The 22,855-nt window shown below is 38.2% G+C and overlaps 1 protein-coding gene across 1 annotated transcript in view; it reads right to left on the bottom strand.

Annotated features, from left to right (window-relative positions):
* The window catches only part of STPG2 (sperm tail PG-rich repeat containing 2), a gene marked incomplete at both ends in the record, with an annotated part of 288,689 nt that overhangs the window by 134,498 nt on the left and 131,336 nt on the right, over positions 1–22,855 (bottom strand). The window contains one exon of the mRNA XM_084232956.1: positions 4,412–4,569. Coding sequence (XP_084089082.1) covers positions 4,412–4,569 — 158 coding nt within the window. The remainder of the gene's footprint in view (positions 1–4,411; positions 4,570–22,855) is intronic.

Here is a 22,855-nt window from a genome sequence, read left to right as displayed (position 1 = left end):
ACCAAGTTAATCATAGACTAGGAAAATTAGAAAAATGACTGTGCACTGTTAATGATCATTAATAATTTCTGAAACAGGATCCAGCAATTCCACTCCTAGGTATTTACCCAAAGAACACAGAAACATCAATTCCAAAGAACACCTGCACCCCTATGTTTATAGCAGCACTGTTTACAATAGCTAAGCTTTGGAAACAGCCCAAATGCCCAAAAATAGATGACTGGATCAAGAAGATGTGGTACATATATACCATGGAATATTAATCAGCACTCAAAAAAGATAAACACATGCAATTTGCAGCAACATGGATGGCACTGGAAGGGATCATGCTCAGCGAAATAAGCCAAAAAGAAAAAGAAAAATACCGGATGGTCTCACTCATAGCAGGAATCTAGAAAACTTAAATAAGGGACCAGGAAAATGAATAACTATAAGAAAGTGAAAATCAAAATCAACAAAAACTATGAACCAGAGACACTTTTTGGGGGGTGGGGGGCAGGAGGGGAGGGATTGGGGTCAGAATGGGGGGATTGCAATTGTATGGGGAATATAAAAATAAAATTTATTAATTAAAAAACATAATTTCTGAAACAATGTAAAAGTAAAATCAATCATGATGGCATGATGTAATGATCTAATAACAATTTCTAATGTTATAAAGCCCCCCTGAGGCTATCAGTGGAAGATACTTGCACCCTATCAAGTGTCTTTTTCTTCTCATTTCCCCTCCCCTCATCATTCCACTTCACCTACACGGCCTAGTCCTTACGTAAACTCGGCCCCAGTCGGAGCTGGACTCCGGCAGGAAGGTTCTTATTTCTCTCTTAAACAGAAAGAGAGCCTTGCACAATAGAGTGATGTTAACTGGCATGTTTTCCTGTAATATTTTATATACTTCATCCCATTTTCTTTTTTCACTTGGTGTTTCTTTGGAGAAATTCAATGTTAATTTAATCAGTGTTCCTTTATAGGATCTGTTTGTTCCACCACATCAACTTCATTATTTTTTCTTCTTCTTGGACTTGTGAGAGTTTTACTGTTATTTGTCTTACTATAATTTTCCTTTCATCTAGGTAGCTGGCTGGTTTTTTATTTTGTTTGTTTGTCTGTTTGTTTGTTTTGTTTCTTGTGTTTCTATGTTCATTTCTATGTTTTTCTTAATATTTATTTATTTATAAATAAATATAATAATATTTATAATATTATTTATTTATTTATTTATTTATAAGAACTAGAATACAGGCCAGACCTATAGAGGACTCACCAGAGACAGAGCAGGGAACAGAACAGGCAGACTGACTGAAATACACTGCTGAGGGGAGTAGCAGGCATGGCAGGAAAAGTCTGCTGTGCCATGTGGGTGGCTCCCTCCAGTTGGGGATAGAACTCATGCTGTAGAGGCTGCTGATAGATTTATAGTGTTGTGCTTAGCTGCTTGAGCCTTCAGAGAGGCCCTCATTTCTATATTCATGGGAAGTTCTTATCTACTATTTCTCTACATAAGGTATTAGTTCCCTTCTCTCGCTGTTCTCCTTCTGGGGTTCCTATGATCCTCGTATTTTCTTTCTTCATGGTGTCAGATAATACCTGAAGTGTTTCTTCATTCTTTTTTGTTTGTTTCTTCTTTCTTTCCTGTCTTTCTTCTTAGTTCTTTTTAATCTTTGAGATCACTTATTTGTTCTTCTATTTAATTTATTCTACTTCCATGGCTTTCTCTTGAATTTTTGCTACCTCCTGCTATAGCTTTATTTTTTTGTTCAAAGGTTCATTTTCAAACTTCTGTTTGTTGATTGTGTTTTTCACAATTTTCATTTCTTTTTCTAAGTTTTCTTTGTGTTCCCATTCTTTAGTTTTCTTAACAGTGGCCATACTGATTTCTATGTCTGCTAGATAAAGAAGATCTACCATGCTTTTGTGGTTTGGTCCTGGGGTTTGTTTTCTCTCTGTAGTCTATATACAATGGCTTGCCTGGCCATTGTATTTTTCTTTCTCCTCATTGTTTGCTTTGGTGTAGCTGGAGTTTTTATTGTCTATGTGTCCTTCTCTGACAGCATTCCAGGTTTTTGCATGATGGTGCATACAGGTTCTGGTGTCTTCTATGATCTGAAGTGGTGCTGGAACCTTCCCTGAATCACTCTATGTCTTATTCTGGTGGCTGAGAAATCTGGCGGTAAGCAACAGAATGAGTTGCTGATGACTTGCCCTGCCTAGGAGCAATGGTTCAGGTTCTGTGGTCAGCAGGTCAGAGGGTTGCTGAAATTCCCTGATACAAAGTAATGCCCCATGTAGTTGAAAATGAGGCTTGTGTCTGCTCCCAGTAAACAGATGGCTGAGCACTGAACTGGGTGCATTTTACACATGTGGCAAAGGCTTGTGTTGACAAACTAAATTCTGCAAGGCATAATGGTTTTGCAGCTGCTTCTGAGGACCTGGTGGCTCTGCTAGAATCAGAGCTGAGGAACCCTAATGCAGGAAAAGACTCTGCAAGGCCAGGTTGGGACACTGGTCTGTTAAGAGGCCCTGGTTTCTAATAAATGAGTGGAATGCACTTTACAGGAAAGGTGCATCCTATGGTGATAATCTAGACCTTGAAAAGCCTGGACTGGAGCATGTGTCTGTTCTTGATGTGCTGGTGGCAGAGTGATAAATGAGATCCATTTCCTTGGTATGACTGGTGTTCTTCATGAAAAGTTAGGTCCTGCAAGGCTGAACCTAGGGCTTTCTGCTCCTGAGGCACTGTTGGTTGGGCCTGGAGTCAAGAGCGCTTACTGGTGGTTACTTAGTATCCCTAATATAGCAAAGGATGCTGCAAGGCCCAGGCTGGTATCTTCAAGCTCCACTCATGTTGCCTAAAATTGCATGAGTATATAATTTTTTAATTGCTGAAGAAGTACTCTGTGTGTGTGTGTGTGTGTGTGTGTGTACACACTATATGACCATCCATTTATCTGTACAGGGACATTTAAGTTGTTTCCATATCTTGGCTATTGTAAATAATGCTACTCCAAACATAGGAGTACAGGTTTCCTTTAGAATTAGTGTTTTGGTTGAATTCTTTTCCTTACTGTGTTTCATTTTAGATAGTTTCATTATCACTTTCAGGTTTACTAATATTTTCTTGTGAACTTTCCACTCAGCTGTTGAATAAAAAACAGAGCACTTTTTTTTTTTTTTCAAATGCCACACCATATCTAGAACTTCAATTTTGGTCTATTATGTTTGTGTCACTTATCTACATACTAAACTCAATCTTGCTTCTACTTTCTTGTACATGTGGAATATAGCTAAAATAGCTGCTTAAAGTCCTTATCTATTATTTCTGTCATCTGTGAGATGTTTTTCTCATCATTCTGGGTTGAATTTTTCTGCTTCTTGTCATACTTAATAAAATTTTAATGGAAGCCACACTCAGAATTTTACCTTGCCAGATGATGAATAATTTTTATTTCCCTTAAATATTTTTTTAATATTTATTTATTTATTTATACAAGCACTGGGTACAGTCAGAAGCACAGGAGGGTGAGAGAATTCACCAGAGCCAGAGCGGGGAGCAGAGCAGGCAGAAGGACCAGAGTACACTGCTGAGGAGAGCAGCGGGCGGCAGGAGAGGTCTGCGCGCCATGCGGGACCCTCCTCTGGTGGCCAGGGAGCAGCTGGGGATCCAACTGGCGTCACAGAGTCTGTGGGCAGCTTTGCAAACCAGCGCTCAACCGCTGCGCCACCGGGGAGGCACTCCCTTAAATATTTTTGAAGTTTGTCCTGGGATAAATAGTGTAGTAAGTCAAAATTTTTATATTTAAGATGAAACAATTGGGGAAATTAAGAAGCTGTCATTCACAGAAGGCATAATTGTGTATGAATAAAAAACTGACTAAAAATTGGTATAATTAATCAATGAATTTAACAATAAAATATGGATCATGGGTAAAGCTAATATTTAATAAAGACTATTAGATTTCCTTATACAATAACCAAAAGTTAAACAATAAAAGTATTTAAAAGGTACCATTTACAGTAGAATATTTAAAAATAATATACTGAGGAAGTAATTGAAATAAAATGTATAAGGCTTCCACACAAAAATTATAAACCTTCAAAGAACATTTAACAAAGACCTATTTTGTAAAAGAAATAAATTCATTCTGAGATAATGTTAGAGCAATTTTAAGGTGAAGATAATTATTGAAAGATACATACATAAGATTCTCAAAGGGATAAAGAATAAAGTCCATTTTTAGAAGAAATCAAAAACAATTTATGAAACAAATTAAATTTTACTTCTGCCATAGCAATTACAATAATAGTATTATGGACTATTATAATGAGTCCTATACATCACATTTAGTTTTGAAAACAACATTAAAAGTTTGGCATTTGATAAAAATAATATTATTTGGTATTCACATATTACCTGATACTCAGCAGGTCCAGGGGTAGTGAATGTTTCTTTCTGAAACATAGAAAAAGTCCTAGGAACACAAGACCCAAATGCACCTTTCTCTTGTTTCTTCAGGAAGGTATTACTTAAGTTGTCAGTTACAGTATTATTTATATTATAAAATCCAGGACCTAAAATTATAAAGAATGTCATGTTGAAGGATAAGCACAACTTTAATTCTTTTAAACTGAGTAACTCTGAAGTAAAATTATTCACAAAATCTTGAATAATATTTGATTCAATTCTATGAACTCCATAAAATGAAAAATCATAGCAATGAAAACAGTTGTCTTGGGCAAAAAGCCAGGGGGTGGAATAGGGATGGTGATTAAATGCAACAGGACATGACCCAACTTTTCAAGAATTATGGAAATGTTCTAAAATTTAATTGTAAAGGGTTGTTATCTAACCATATACTTTACCAAAATCCATTGAACTATACACTTAAATTGAATTCTTTTGATTGTGCAAAATATATCTTTAAAAAAGCAGGAAAGCAAGAAGGAAGGAAGGGAATTTTTTTAATATAAAAATCATTGAAAGTTGATATAGCAATATTAAATTTCAATTTTAAAAAAAATAACATCATCCAATTTTCCTATCACAGAAATTACTTATTTTTCCCTTTACCTTTTAGAATGCATTTATAAACAAGAATATTTTCTAGAGCAAAAATCAGAGTGAATAATATTTCTATTACTTCATTCTGAATAATACCAAAAAACAGCTTTCTATGTATTGGAAACTAGTTTTAATCAAGATATTCAAAGATGTCACTTATATGTAGAATCTAAAAATTTAAAACACATACAAGATCATAGACAAAAAGAATAGGCAGGTTTTTGCCAGAGATGGAGGTGGGGAGTGGGGGAACAGGAGAAATGGGTGCAGAAAGTCAAAATTACCATCTTCTACTTATAAAATTAATGTCATGGGTATGTAAGGCATAGCATGATGACTATTGCTAATATATAAGATGATATATGTTATCTGAATTTATTGTAATGTTCATTTTGAAATGTATACAAATATTGAATCATTATGTTGTATACATGAAACTAATATAATTCTACAGGTAAATTATACTTCAACAAAAAATAGAACAAAATTATCTTTAAAAATTCAAATACTTGAGACAAATATTTGTATGTTTTATAATTTAGTGTTTTTTTTTTTTTTCAAATCAGTTCCAATGTGCACTCTCCACCAAATGTTATATGGTATGTTTGAAAGGACACTGTATTTGGTTGTACTCATGATATCTGAATTCTACTAAATTAGCTCTATAGCTGAATAGGTATAAAATGTCATTTAAATCTCATTTATTTTGAGGGTTCAAAGTGCTCATCTGAAAATGACTGCACTGACTAGATAAGTGATACTTGAAATGTGCCCTATAGATTACTACCTGTCCAAGAAGAGTGTAAACGAAAGGGAACTCACAACTAAATGAAAATTGACTATTCCATTAGCCATTTTTTCATTAATCATTCTCCATGAAAGAAATATTGTGTAGATTTACATTCTGGTGCAATTTTCATCCTTATTGGCAGCAGTTAGGAGTTGACAAATGAGCATTTTGAGTAGCAGAAAGCTAGATATTACTTTAATTCCCTTCCTTATTAAAAGTAGCCAAATCATTCTAGTCTAATCCTGACACAGAAAATATTTTCTCATAGAAGCTGGCAAGAAATCTTCCCATTTTCCAAGAACTCCCATTTTAAAGTTAACTCTCAAAAGCCTCTACCAAAATAAAAAAAATAATATGTTGTGCCAACTTTCAAAAACCCTAAATATGAGTATGTTTTTATTCATTTGAATGTCCAAAATTCCTCTGATAGCGTTTAGAGAAAAGCTAAATATAAAGTGTATTGTCAACAACATTGATCTCATGTAGTTGATCTCATGTAGTTGATCTCAGAATCATGGGAGAGTACCATGGTCTCACCAAAATTCTTCCCCTTTAAACTGCAACAAATAGAGAAAACTAAAACTGGAAGAGGGCTCTACTGTACAATTCATCAGGATACCAGACAGACTGATAGATATGTGTATCAGTCAGTGAGTAGATTGGGGCTCCTGAAAGTAGTGAAGCAATGGCAAGGGAGATGATGGGACACCAGATCTATCCAAAACCATACCGAGAGAGGGCAGAGGCAGAATGAATGCCCATACTCAAAGCCCTAGTGTAAATCACAACAGGGAATGAAAGTTCACAACTAAATCTGGGAGTCACTGAGGTTGGCAGAACAGCAGTTTGGAGGACTACAAACTTTGCTCTGTCACCTCCCACAATAAGTAAATCTGTGCTCCAGTCAAAATTTGCAGCATGTCACAGAGACCTGCAATCCTGAGGTGGGGAGGAATGACAAAATCAGTTTCAATGAGGCGAGATCTAAGCAGGGAAAGATCCTGTCTGGGTTCAGAGGGAGACGGGGAAGTACAAGGACTATGTGCACAGGTTGTAGCCATGCCCACCAACGCACTGGAAGCCCAGTTATCTCCCTATCCTTTCCCCTCCCAACTGAGACCTTAATAGAGAAAAAGAAAAGATAACTGCAAAAAAAAGAAACATATCAATGGACAGAAAGAGTATCATCCAATATGACCAAAAAAAATCAGTCACCTGATCAATAAGGTGGTGAAGAAATGCTACAAGTAAGTTCTCCCATAAAAACAATTAACAGGGAGAAAAAGTGGCAGCTCCCCACGAGAACTTGGGGGCACATAAGATAAAGGTGAGGCTGGCAAACTGCCCAATGAGGGATGTTGCAATAACAGAGGGCAAGAAGAGAGGAAAGCATCAGAACCCTGCTACCATTCCCCACCCACAAAGCCGGCACAATTCAAACAACAGAAAGGAGAATAAAACAAGAACAAACTAGAGATCAAGCAGGATAGTGAGTGAAAAGGAACTACTGCGTGAACTACCCACACCCTATGACCAGAAACTGTAGGGAACCATGTGGTAACTGCCACAGAGGTGAGTAAAAGGCATTAGGTAATCATAAACTCAGAACCATAAGAGGAAGATAGGGACTCTGTGAAGAGACCTGCAAATAGACAAAGGCCAGCTACTAAGCTTGTGTGGATAAACACTCACACTCTCAAAAAGCATACACGGAACATGGCTATCAAGGTTCCCCCACCCATGACCTAGGATTGTGAGGAGATGCACAGGAGCCGATACTGAGGTGAATGACCCTCACTGGGTAATCAAGGACCAGGCACCCGGGCACAGGATCAGGATGCAAAAGGTGCCATATCTTCAGGCACTGAACTGGGCTACCACCCACATTCTAGATCAGAGCTTTGGAACTGAGAACTGGGCCACTAAGTTTAGGGCATGGGATCCCCATGATGGCAGGGCACAGGGCAGACACAGCACCCCCATGCTGTTGAGGCACTCCACTCCACCCCTCCTCTGTTCCCTGTGACCTACAGGGAAAAAACACAATTCTGGAAGGATTCTAGGAAAGGTCACTGGCACCACTTAGTGATCAGAACAAAATCACCAAATACCTGATAGTTGGATGTCAGGGATTCTACAACCACCCTCAGGCTCTGAGAGGAGGTAAGCAACAAAATGGGGGTGAGAAGGAAAATGAGGCAGGGTGCAAGACTATTGAAGGTCCAACCTGACAGACCACATTCTGGAACTGAGAGCTGGACACAGGATCTGGGGTGTGGGACATACCACAACAGTGGGCACTGCATAGGGTGACAGCCAGAATTTTGGATCTGAGAGTCCTGGAACTAGAGTTAGGGCACAGAATTCAGAGTGTGGGATTCAACAGCTATGGGCACAGCACAGGGTGAACATGGAGCAGAGACAGCACCCAGCATGAACAATAGCCCCTGTGTTGAGGTGCTCCCCTCCCACTTCCATTTCCCAGAGAACTACTGGGAAAAAGCACAAATTGGCAAGTACAGGTATCCGGTGCCACTTAGTGGCCAGAATAAAATCACCAGCTAGCTGATAATTGATAGGCAGGGACTCTAAGATTCCTTTCTGGAACTGAGTAAATACAAAGGGAGGGAACCATAAGGGACAGTGTCCAACAAAAAAGCCACAGAATCAATACCCTAATGGAGTTTAGGCCTAATGGTACTGGACTTGGTCTGGTAAATAGTTTCCAACATCCCTGAAGAAGCACGCCAAAGAGATGCCCACCAACACCAGTGGCACAACATTACAATGCATAGAGCTAATTAGAAAGCAAACAGCAGGGAGAAGGAAAAATATAAATAACCAAGCAAGCCCACAGAGGAAGGACACATCACAAAAAGAAAATCAGCAATCAGAATTCAATAACAATGGCATGAAAGAACTTCTCTGCCTGTCATAAAGAAAACAAAAAGGAAAAAAATTATATGAGACAAATAATAAAATAGAGAACAAAAATGAGCCTTTAAGAAAGGAAATAAAAGAAACGCAGAAGATTAAAAGATTACTGAAGAAGATAAGAACTCTGGGAAAAGCAATAAAAACAGAATCGATGAAATGGAAGAACAGATCAGTACTCTTGAAGATACAAACATAAAAAGACCCAAGAGCAAAGGTGAGAGAGGTACAAAGCAAAAAGAATGAGGAAACTGTATGACAATTATCAAACTCCATGAAAAAAAGGAAATATGAGTTATAGGCAATCCAGAAGGTGAGGAGAGAGACAAAGGCACTAGAAATTTTTCAAGGAGATAACTGAAGATTTCCCAAGCGTGAAAAAGGAGATGAATATAGACATGTAAGAGTGAGAAAAACACTCAGTTACCACAATGAAAAGAAAACTGCAGCAAGACACATAATAGTAAGCTTGTAAAAATCCAAGACAAGGAAACAATAATGACATGGGCAAGGGGGAAGAAACACATAACTTGTAAGGGAAAACCAATTAGGCTGACATCAAAACTCCAGAAATTCATTACAACTAAGCCTCCAATCCACAAAATTCTACAAGAAGTCCTAAAGCCAAAAGCAACAGAGGAATGAATAATAAGAACAGAATAAAGCAAGGAATAAAATCACAAGGCAAACAAAATGGCAAATACAGATGCCAACAAACCAATATTAACTCTAAATGTAAATGAACTAAACTAATCAATAAAAAGACACAGAGTAACAGGCTGGATTAAAAAACAAAATTCGACTTTCTGCTGTCCCCAGGAAACACATTTAACTACAAAAAAATAAACATAGACTGAAAGTAAAAGGTTGGACAACAATCCTACAGGCAAATGTACCAAAAAAGAAGGCAGGGATAGCTATACTTACATCAGATGAAAGAGACTTGAAATTAAAAATGGTGAAAAGAGGGAGCAACATGGCGGCGAGGAGACGCTGCGAGTAAGATCTCCCATTAAAAAAAGTTAATAGGGAGGAAAAGCGGCAGGTCCCAGTGAGAACTGGGACACGGAAGATAAACGGACGACTCCAGCAAACTGCCCAAAGAAGAAAGTTGCCATAAAAGAGGACGAGAAGGGAGGGAAGCGCAGAACCCTGCTCCCCTCCCCCGCCCACAGAGGCGGCACTCTCCGACCGGCAGAGACGAGGGAAACAACAAACCAAAATGCCCAACAAGAAAAACGGACGCAGCAAGTGGGACTGTGAGTGGAAAGGAACTATTTCAGCCACCACACCCTGTGAACGGGAGCTGAGGCGAACCCTGCAGGATCCGCCGCGGAGGTGAGCTCCAGCCGCCATTAAAGAGAGCCCCGCCCCCCAGGAGGAGACCAGCACCAGCACACAGCCCCAGCCGCCCGGTAAGCTTGCGCGAAAGCGGCGCTCGGATTGCAGCTGCCCAGGTCCCCGCGCCTGCGACCTAGGCTTGCGGGGAGACTGCGGAGGCCCTCCCTGAGTGAGCAGGAACAAGGCGCCCAGGCAGGGGAGCGGGATTCAAAAGGCGCCATTCCCGCGCCACTGATCTGGGCTACAGCCCACGTCCTGGAACTGAGGGCTTTGGAACTAAGACCTGGGCGGAGGCCCTCCCTGAGTGAGCAGGAACAAGGCGCCCAGGCAGGGGAGCGGGATTCAAAAGGCGCCATTCCCGCGCCACTGATCTGGGCTACAGCCCACGTCCTGGAACTGAGGGCTTTGGAACTGAGACCCGGGCGGAGGCCCTCCCTGAGTGAGCAGGAACAAGGCGCCCAGGCAGGGGAGCGGGATTCAAAAGGCGCCATTCCCGTGCCACTGATCTGGGCTACAGCCCGCATCCTGGAACTGAGGGCTTTGGAACTGAGACCCGGGGCACGAAATTAGGGGCGTGGGTTCCCCACGACGGTGGGGCACAAGGCAGACACAGCACCCCAAAGCCGTTGAGGTGTACCCTACCATCCCCGCTCTGCTCCCTGTCCCACGGGGTGGAAAATCAGCTCCCCAAGGGCTCTAGGAGAGATCTCTGGCGCCACCTAGCGACTTGACCCCAGCACAGGCTACTGAAGGAGCTAGTGGCCAGCTGGGGAGTTAGCCCACACCGGGCCCCTTCTGAACAAGTAGTCTGAGCCCACAGGGAGAGCGAGCACCCACAGCCGGGGCAGACCAGGCGCGCAGAAGAGTGTGCCTGAGACCAGAAGCGCAGGGAGTGTGTCCCACATCACCATTTTAGAACAGGGACATTTCTTCAGTAAAGACTACCTGCAGAAGGCTTCCTCAGGAGCCAGAGGTGAGCGGGGGAAGTTCGCCCACGCCAGACCCCCTCTGGCCTGCAGTCCAAGCCCAGAGGGGAGCAGGAACCCACCGCCGGGGCAGACCAGGCGCACAGGGGAGTGTGTCCCCACATCGACATTTTAGAACAGGGACCTTTCTCCAGTAAAGGCTGCTTGAAACTGACAGATGACTCCTGGAAGAACCAGAGGGGAACAGAGAAGCCCACCCAAGATGCCGGCCAGTCCCAACAACACAGTGTCCCAACGCATACGGCAAATTAGAAAACAGACAGTAGGGAGGAGAAGAACCACACGCAACCTAGCAACTCTCCAGAGAAAAAGCACACCACAAAAAGAAAGCCAGCCCCCAGATTGCAACGACAATAACTTGGAAGAATTTCTGAGCCTTCCAGAAAGAGAATTTAAAATTGCCGTGATTAAAAAACTGACAGAAGTCATAAAGGAAAACAATGATAAGGGAAAAATAATCAACGATCAGAAGAATTCAATTGAGTCCCTAGAGAGGGAAAACAATGGTCAGAAGAAAGAAATTGAGTCCCTAAAGAGGGAAGTAAAAGAAATGCAGGAGATCAAAGAATTAATGGAAGAACTAAAGAATTCTGGGAAAAGCAATGAAAGCAGAATAGATGAAATGGAAGAACGAATAAGTAATCTTGAAGACACAGAAATAAAAAGAACCAAAACAGAAAAGGAAAGAGAAGTACGAAGGAAAAAGAACGAAGAAAGACTTCGGGAACTATCTGACTCCATGAGGAAAGGAAATATAAGAGTCATAGGAATACCAGAAGGAGAGGAGAGAGATGTAGGAACAGAGAAAATATTCAAAGAGATAATTGAAGAGAACTTCCCAAATGTGAAGAAGGAGCTGAAAATTGATATACAAGAAGCAAGAAGAACACCAAACTTCCACGACGAAAGAAAAAATACAGCAAGACACATAATAGTAAAGCTCCCAAGAATCCAGGACAAGGAAAAAATAATGAAGCTGGCAAGAGGGAAGAAACAGATAACATTCAAAGGAAAACCAATCAGGCTGACATCAGACTTCTCCGAAGAAACACTACGGGCAAGGAGAGAGTGGAGGGACATAGTCAACAGACTCCAAGAAAACAGATGCCAACCAAGAATACTCTATCCCGCAAAGCTCTCCTTCCTCTTTGAAGAAAGAATATGGACCTTCCCAGACAAACAGAAACTCCGGAATTTCATTGCAACTAAACCCCCACTCCAAAAAATACTACAAGGAGTCCTAAAGCCAGAACCTCAGAGCGACGAATAACAATGAAAGAAGGCTAAAAAAAAAAAAAAAGTTATTAAAAGAATAAATAAATAAAATCAAAGGAAAGACAAACACAATGGCAAATACAGATGTTAACATATCAATATTAACTCTAAATGTAAATGGACTAAACTCTTCAATAAAAAGACACAGAGTTGCAGCCTGGATTAAGAAACAAAACCCAACCTTTTGCTGTCTCCAGGAAACACATTTAGCTACAAAAGATAAAAATAGGCTCAAAGTTAAAGGATGGAAAACAATCCTACAAGCAAATGGACCAAAAAAGAAAGCAGGAACAGCTATACTTATATCAGATAAAACAGATTTCAAACTCAAAAAGATAAAAAGAGACCCCAATGGTCACTACATTATGATCAAGGGGACAATACTTCAAGAAGAAATAACACTCATTAACATATACTCACCAAACGAAGGAGCACCAAAATACATCAGACAACTGTTGTCCTCTCTGAAAACAGACATCAGAGAAAACACATACGTAGTGGGAGACTTCAACACACCACTATCAACAATGGATAGATCAACAAGACAAAAAATAAGTAAAGAAACCAAAGCTCTAAATAAAGACCTAGAGCAATTGGGCTTAACAGACATCTATAGAACACTAAACCCCAAAAAAACGGAGTACACATTTTTCTCAAGCGCACACGGATCATTCTCCAGGATCGATCACATACTGGGGCACAAGACAAACATCAACAGATACACCAAGATTGAAATCATATCAACCATCTTTTCTGACCATGAAGGCATCAAACTAGAAATAAACCATAAAAAGAAGGCAAGGAACTTTCCTACCTCATGGAGATTAAAAACCACACTACTGGAAGACCATTGGACTAATGAGGAGATCAAAGAAGAAATTAAAAAATTTTTTGAATTGAACGACAAGGAGGACACCAATATCCTAAATGTATGGGATGCAGCAAAAGCAGTAATAAGAGGAAAATATATAGCAATAGAAGCTCACATCAAGAAACAAGAAAGAACGCAAAGAAACAACCTAATCTCGAAGCTCAAAGATCTAGAAAAAGAACAACAAAAAAACCCCAAAACCAGTAGAAGAAAAGAAATAATAAAAACCAAAGCAGAAATAAATGAAATTGAAACTAAAAAAACAATCCAAAAGATCAATGAAACCAAGAGCTGGTTCTTTGAAAAAATCAATAAAATAGACAAACCCCTAGCCAGGCTCACAAAGGAAAAAAGGGAGAAAGCACAAATAAACAGGATCATCAATGAAAGAGGAGAAATCACAACGGACACAGCAGAAATCCAAAGAATAATCAGTAACTACTATGAACAGTTATATGGAAACAAGTTTAACAATCTAGAGGAGATGGACAAATTCCTACAACTCTACAATCACCCAAAGCTAGATAAAGAAGAAATAGAACACCTAAACAGACCAATTACAATTAGCGAAATTGAAATGGTAATCAAAAACCTCCCCAAAAACAAAAGCCCAGGACCTGATGGATTTACAAATGAATTCTACCAAACATTCAGAGACGAATTAGTGCCTATCCTTCACAAACTCTTCCAAAAAATTGAGAAGGAAGGGACAATACCAAACACGTTTTATGAAGCCAACATTACACTAATACCAAAACCGAACAAGGACAACACAAAAAAGGAAAACTACAGGCCAATCTCCCTAATGAACACTGATGCAAAAATCCTCAATAAAATTTTAGCTATCAGAATCCAACAATGTATCCATAAGATAATTCACCACGACCAAGTTGGATTCATTCCAGGGGCACAAGGATGGTTTAACATCCGAAAATCAATCAACGTTATCCAACACATCAACAAAAAGAAATATAAAAACCATATGATAATATCAATAGATGCTGAGAAAGCTTTCGACAAAGTGCAACACCCATTCATGATAAAAGCCCTTGAAATTCTTGGGATACAAGGAACATACCTCAACATCATAAAGGCCATATATGACAAGCCAACAGCCAGTATCATTCTCAATGGTGAAAAGCTGAAAGCAATTCCATTAAGATCTGGAACAAGACAAGGATGTCCACTCTCACCATTGCTTTTCAATATAATACTGGAAGTCCTAGCCAGGGCAATAAGACAAGAGAAAGACATCCAAGGAATCCAAATAGGAAAAGAAGAAGTCAAACTATCACTATTTGCAGACGATATGATATTATACATAGAGAACCCCAAAAACTCCACAGAAAAGCTAATTCAACTCATCAATCAGTTCAGTAAAGTGGCAGGATACAAAATCAACACGCAAAAGTCAGTAGCCTTCCTATACACAAACAATAAATCTGAAGAAGAAGAAATCAAAAAGACCATCCCTTTTGTTATTGAAACAAAAAAAATCAAATATTTGGGAATAAATCTAACAAAAGAGGTAAAGGACCTATACAAAGAAAACTATAAAACACTGTTAAAAGAAATAGAAGAAGACACAAAGAAATGGAGAGACATCCCCTGCTCATGGATTGGAAGAATAAACATTATTAAAATGGCCATCCTTCCAAAAGCAATATACAGATTCAATGCTATTCCAATCAAAATTTCAATGTCATTCTTCAAAGAAATAGAACAATTATTGATGAAATTCATATGGAATCACAAAAAACCCCGAATAGCCAAAGCTCTCCTGAAAAAAAAAGAAGGGAATGGAGGCATCAGACTCCCAGACTTCAAACTATACTACAAAGCCATAATCATCAAAACTGCATGGTATTGGAACAAGAACAGACATACAGACCAATGGAATCGAATAGAAAATCCAGAAATAAACCCACAGATTTATGGTCAACTAATCTTTGACAAAGGAGCAAAGACTATGCATTGGAGCAAAGAAAGTTTGTTCAATAAATGGTGCTGGGAAAACTGGGTCGCTACATGCAAAAGAATGAAGCTTGACCACCACCTCACACCATACACAAAAATCAACTCAAAATGGATTAAAGAACTAGACATAAGACCTGAAACCATAAAATATATAGAAGGAAATATAGGCGAAACACTACGTGATTTGCACATCAAAGACATCTTTACAGACACATCACCCAAAGCAGTGATAGTGAAGGCAAAGATAAACAGCTGGGACTACATCAAATTAAAGAGCTTTTGCACAGCAAAAGAGACAATAACAAAAACAAAGAGAAACCCCACCAACTGGGAGAACATTTTTGCACCCAACACTAATGATAAAGGACTGATCAGAAAAGTCTGCAAAGAGCTGATGAGACTCAACAACAACAAAGAAAATAATCCAGTCAAAAAATGGGCAGAAGAGCTTAAAAGAAACTTCTCTGAAGAGGAAATGCAAATGGCCAACAGGCATATGAAAAAATGTTCAACATCACTTGTCATCAGGGAAATGCAAATCAAAACTACCATGAGATACCATCTTACACCAGTGAGAATGGCACATATTAAAAAAACTAGCAACAACAAATGTTGGCGAGGGTGTGGAGAAAAAGGAACTCTTCTGCACTGTTGGTGGGAGTGCAAACTGGTCCAACCACTGTGGAAAGCTGTGTGGAGATTTCTGGACCTACTAAACATAGAGCTTCCATATGATCCAGCAATTCCACTCCTAGGTATTTACCCAAAGGACACAGAAACATCAATTCCAAAGAACACCTGCACCCCTATGTTTATAGCAGCACTGTTTACAATAGCTAAGCTTTGGAAACAACCCAAATGCCCAAAAATAGATGACTGGATCAAGAAGATGTGGTACATATATACCATGGAATATTACTCAGCATTCAAAAAAGATAAACACATGCAATTTGCTGCAACATGGATGGCGCTGGAAGGGATCATGCTCAGCGAAATAAGCCAAAAAGAAAAAGAAAAATACCGGATGGTCTCACTCATAGCAGGAATCTAGAAAACTTAAATAAGGGACCAGGAAAATGAATAACTATAAGAAAGTGAAAATCAGAATCAACAAAAAACTATGAACCAGAGACACTTTTAGGGGGGCGGGGGCGGGAGGGGAGGGATTGGGGTCAGAATGGGGGCCTCAATTGTATGGGGAATATAACAATAAAATTTATAAAAAAAAATAAATAAATAAATAAATAAATAAAAAAAGTAAAAATGGTGAAAAGAGATACAGACAAACATTACATAATCAAGGGGAAAATACATCAGGAAGATAATACACTCATGAATATATACATTCACAAAATGAAGGAGCACCAAAGTACACAGATTTCTCAAACACACATGGATCATTCTGCAGAATTGATCACAAACTGGGCCACAAGACAAACATCAAAAGATACATGAAGATCAAAATCATTCCAACTATCTTCTCTGATTATAAAGGCATCAAAATAGAAATTGATCATGAAAACAAAGCAAGGAACCCTCCCACTTCATGTAGATTGGAATTCACACTACGGGAAGACCACTGGGCAAAAGAGGAGGAGATCAAAGAAAAAATTAAAAAATACTTTGCATAGAACGACAATGAGGTCACCAATTTTCAGAATGTATGGGAGCCACAAAAAAGTAATAAGAGGAAAATATATAGCAATACATGCCGACATCAAGAAACAAGAAAGAAAGCACTCAAACAACTTAATCTCCCATCTCAAAGAATTAGAAAAAGAATAACAAAAAACCCTAAAACCAGTAGAAGGAAATAATAAAAATCAAAGCAGAAATAAAAACAGAAATTGAAAAACAATCCAAAAGATCAATGAAATCAAAAGTTGGTTCTTGGACCAGAGACACTTTTAGGGGGGCGGGGGCGGGAGGGGAGGGATTGGGGTCAGAATGGGGGGGCTGCAATTGTATGGGGAATATAACAATAAAATTTATTATCTAAAAAAAAATAAAAGTTGGTTCTTGGAAAAAATAAACAAAATAGACAAACCTCTAGCCAGGTTAACAATGAAAAAATGGGAGAAAACACTGATAAATAGGATCATAAATGAAAAATAGGAGAAATCACAAAAGACTCCATTGAAATAAAAAAAGTAATCAGACTACTATGAACACTTATATGCAAACAAATTCAATGATCCAGAAGAAAATGCACAAATTCCTAAAACAATATAATCATCCAAAGATGGATAAAGAAGAAATAGAGCATCTAAGCAGACCAATTTCAAGCAGCAGTAATCAAAACACTCTGCAAAAACAAAAGCCCAGGACCAGATGGCTTTACAAGTGAATTCTACCAAACGTATAGAAATGAATCAGGGCCTATCCAACACAAACTCTTTCAAAAAAATTGAAAAAGAATGATAACTACCAAATACATTCTACAAAGAATTCTACAACATTACACTAATACCAAAACCAAAAAAAAAAAAAAAGACAACAGAAAAAAAGGAAATTATAAGCCAATCTCTTTAATGAACACTGATGCAAAAATCCTCAACAAAATCCTTGCCAACAGAATCCAACAATGCATCAAAGGGATGATACACCACAATCAAGTGGTTTTATCCCAGGGGCACAAAGATGGTTCAACATACAGAAATTGATCAGTGTAATCCAACACATCAATAAAAAGAAAAATAAAAACCATATGATCATATGAATAGATGCTGAGAATGCATTCGAAGAAGTCCAACATCCATTTATGATGAAATGAAGGCCCTTACAATTCTCGGGCTAGAGGGAACACAACTTAACATGATAAAAGCCATATATGACAAACCCACAGCCAATGTTATTCTCAATGATGGAAAGCTGAAGGCTTTTCTTTTAAAATGAAGAACAAGAGAAGGATGTCCTCTCTCACCACTGCTCTTCAATATAATACTGGAAGTCTTAGCCAGAGCAATAATACAAGAAAAACACATACAAAAAATACAAATAGGGAAAGAAGTAAAACTATCACTATTTGTAAAGGATATGATCATATACCTAGAGAACTCTAAGAGCTCCATAGAAAAACTAATCAAGTAATCAACCAGTTTAGTAAAGTCCTATGATACAAAATCAGCACACAAAAATTAGTAGCCTTCCTATACAGAAATGTTCAATCTGAAGAGGAAATCAAGAAAACAATCCATTTATAATTGAAACAAAAAAATTAAAAACTTGGGAGGTGAAGGACCTATACAAAGAAAATAATAAAACACTGTTAAAAGAAATAGAAAGATACAAAGAAATGGAAAAACATCCCCTGCACGTGGATTGGAAGAATTAACATTATTAAAATGGCCATCCTACCAAAAGAAATTTACAGATTCAATGCAATTCCAATAAAAAATTTTAATGACATTATTCAAAGAAATAGAGCAAATACTGATGAAATTTATATGAAACCACAAAAAAAAACATTAATAGCCAACTTCCTACTAATGAAAACAAAGGAGAATGGACATATCATACTTCCAAACTTCAAACTATACTACAAATCCATAATAATTAAAATAGTATGGTATTGGGAAAAAAAACAAACACACAAACCAATGGCACAGAATAGAAAGCCCAGATACAAATCCACACATATATGGACAACTAATCCTTGACAAAGGAGCAAAGAATATGCAATGGAACAAGAACAGTTTATTCAATAAATAGTGCTGGGAAAACTGGACCACCACATCAAAAGAATGAAACTAGACCACTACCTCTCACCATGGACAAAAATCAAATCAAAATGGATAAACTATCTGGACATAAGACCTGAAACTATAAAATATGTAGAAGAAAATATAGGTAAAACACTACAAGACATATATCTCAGTAACCTCTTTAAAGACTCAACACCCAAAGCAAAGAAAGTTAAGAGAAAGATAAACACCTAGGATTACATCAAACTGAAAATCTTCTGTTCAGGAAAAGAGATATTAACCAAAATAAACAGATACCCCACTAATTGGGGGAAAATTTTGGCACTCCATACAACTGATAAGCGTGATCACAAAGATAATCGAAGAACTCACACAACTCAACAAGTATAATGCATTCAAGAAATGGGCAGAATAACCTAAAAGACACTTCTCCAAAGAGGAAATGCAAATGGCCAACAGGCATATGAAAAAATGTTCAACATCCCTTATAATCAGGGGAATGCAAATCAAAATCACAATGAGATGCCACCTAACACCAACAAGAATGGCACATATCAAAAAAAAAAAACCTAGCAACAACAGATGTTGGCGAAGACGTGGTGGAAAAGGAACTCTCTTACATTGCTGGTGGGAGTGAAAACTGGTCCAAACACTATGAAAAGCTCTCTAGAGGTGCCTCAGTCTACTGAAAACGGAGCTACCATAGGACCCAACAATTTCACTCCTAGGTATCTACCCAAAGGACACAAAAACATTGGTTCAAAAGAATACCTGCACCCCTATGTTTATTGCAGCACTATTTATAATATGTAAAACCTGGAAACAACCCAAATGCCCAAAAATAGATGACTGGATCAAGAGGATGTGGTATATATACACAATGGAATATTATTCAGCAATCAAAAAAGATAAACTCATGCCATTCACAGCAAATGGATGGAGCTAGAAGGAATTAAGCTCAGTGAAATAAGTCAGAAGGAAGAAGAAACATATTGGATGGTTTATAGTCTTCCCCTATAGGAGGACTATAGGAGAACCAAGTAAGACATCAGGGGAAAAAAATAGTACAAAACAAAACAGAAACAAACAATTATAAACCAGAGACATCATGTAGGGGAGAAAGAGGGAGAAGGATCAAAGGGAGGGAGGGAGATGCACAGGGGACTTTGGTGATGGTGAATGGGTGAAATAGTGAAGGAAATTCTATGGAGATTACACCTGATTTGGGGGGGGAAGCAAACATTGTTTAAAAAAGAACAATGATGCAAAATATATGTAAATAAAATATATATTAATAAATAAATATAAATAAAACTGTAAATTGGTCAAAGTAAATGATCAAATAAAATTAAAGGGAAAATAATCATGCAATATGCAAAGGCATCTGAGTCTATCATGAGATTTCTAAGGAGAAACTCTATAGGCCAGGAACACATCTTCAAGGTACTATTACATAAAACTACCAATAAAAAATATTCTTTCATGCAAAATTATCATTCAAATGTGATGGAAAAAATAGGTCTTCCCTGAAAAACAAAAACTAATGCAGTTCACCAACACAAGATATGACTTAAAAGAAATGTTGAAATAAGTTATTCTATAAGAAATTAAAACATGAAAGTATAATATACCTGGATGAAGTGAAATATAGAAAGAATGAGATAATTGTTTTTATATATAGGTGTAAATATATATATACATATATTATAAATAGATAAATAAAAATGGTTAGAGAGAAAAGCCATTAAAAAATCCATACTTACTTCAATTTGCAGAGACCTTGCAATACAATAATGGATTTTATAAATGTGCAAGAAACCATACTTGTGTAATCCCCAGAAAAAACCAGCAAGTCTGGGACAGAATGGAAACTATCCCATGTGGTAGGCCCTTCCAGACCACAAGAAGTTCCAGAGCAGGACCTGGAAGCAATCCAAACAACACAGAACCTGGCGAGCAGTGCAGAAGGCCTGTCTGGGGATGCAGCATGGCAGGACCTGACAGAGACAATGGTGAGACGTGTCATCAGTGGCTGCAGCTGTTATAACAATGAGTCAGAGGAACAATGTTTAGAGAGACTGTACCACAGGCAAGAGTGACTATCCCTTCGATGTTAAAGATCAGACTTCAACAGCATTGATACTGAGATTCCCATTATGTCAAACAGGAGGTGGGTAAAAGAGGACCCTGGGGACTGTGATCTAGAGGACAAAACATAAATGACTATGGGCCCTAGGGAGACAGGGCCCTAGGGACAGGGAACAGACATTTTGTGGAGGCACAATTTCTTGAAAGAGGCAAAAACTTATGTGGGAACTAGGGTGCTCCATACAGGCTGGGCCCTCAGTAAAGAAAATAGCAGAGCAGGCATTCAGGTCTCCCCTTTATTCAGTAACTATAAAATATATCTGACTGAGGACACACAGAAACTGGCAAAAGTCAACATAAATGAATATATAAAGAAAAGTAAAGAGAAGAGGAAGAGGAGAGGAGAGGAGAGGACCATAGCACCACATGTGGAAAAGCGAAAGAGTTTAGCTGCCTAAGTTACTACTCAAGATATTAAAAACAATAATAATAATACTTCAGGGAGACCTGGACAGACAAAACATGGAAATAAGAGATCTCAAGAGAGTACAACCTTCAAATGGAGAACAGTTCTACAGAACCCAAGTACAAAAAGATAAAAGATTATATCTCCCTATGAAATAAAGAATTCAGAAATGCTATAATAAAGAAACTCAAAGAGATTCAAGAAAATTCAGAAAGGTAACTCAAAGAAGATAACTTAGAAAGGCAAGTTAAGAAATGTAAGAGAACTCAGAAAAACTAATCAAAGAGAAACAACAAAACACACACAAAAAAGCTAAGAAATAAAATCAATTAATGTAAGGTAAAAAGAAATTAAAGAAAATAACATTCAGAAGTTAAAGGGCTCAATAAATGAAATCACGAAATCTAGATTAGGTTAGGAAATAACATAGATCAAAAGGAAGATTGAATCAGTGGCCTCAAAGACAGTAATTCACTGAGAACCCAGGTAGAAGAAAGCCAATATAGTAACAAATGGGTATCCCATAAGGGGAAGAGAAAGAGGGGGATACAGCGAGCCTATTAAAAAAAAAGTATAGGAAATCATCCCACACCTGGGGAAGGAATTAAATATAACAGTTAATGAAATTAAAAGAGCATCTGGTTACCTAAATGCAATGAGAATTACATGAAGACACACGTAATAGTGAAATTGGCCAGAGGTCAACACAATATTTAGGGCAACTAGGGGAAAAGGCAGGTAACTTATAAAGATAGTCCTATTATAGTTATATCATACATCTCAGCAGCAAAAACTTTATAATCAAGGACAGAATAGAATGATTTATTCAAAATACTGAAGGAAAAAACGGCCAGCAAGAATACTATTTCCTAAAAGACTCTCAGATACACCAGAGGCATATATCAAGAAACAAGAACAGTCTCAAATAATTAATCTAATATTGCACATTAAGGAACTAGAAAAATAAAAACAAATGAAACCAAAAGCCTGTAGAAAGAAGGAAGCAATAAAATTACAATTGAAATAAAGGGGAAAAATTTTTAAAGATAGCTGAAAAGGTCAATAAAAAAAAAATGGGGGCCTCTCAGGTGGAACAAGGGGTTAAGCACAGCACTGTGAAGCTATCTGCAGCCTCTGCACCATGACTTTGATCCCTAGCCAGCCAGGAAGCTACCCATATGGTACAGCAGACCTCTTCTGTCTCACCCGCTGCTCCCCTCAGCAGTGTATTTCAGTCAGTCTGCCTGTTCTGTTCCCCACTCTATCTCTGGTGAATGCTCTCACCCCCTGAACCTCTGGTCTGTACCCCAGTTCTTGTATGCATAAATAAATAAATCTTTTAAAAAATTATGGTTTTTTGAAAG

This window comes from Talpa europaea (assembly GCF_964194135.1).
Source record: "Talpa europaea genome assembly, chromosome: 5".
Lineage (NCBI taxonomy): Eukaryota > Metazoa > Chordata > Mammalia > Eulipotyphla > Talpidae > Talpa > Talpa europaea.
This window is presented reverse-complemented; position numbering and strand designations above follow the sequence as displayed.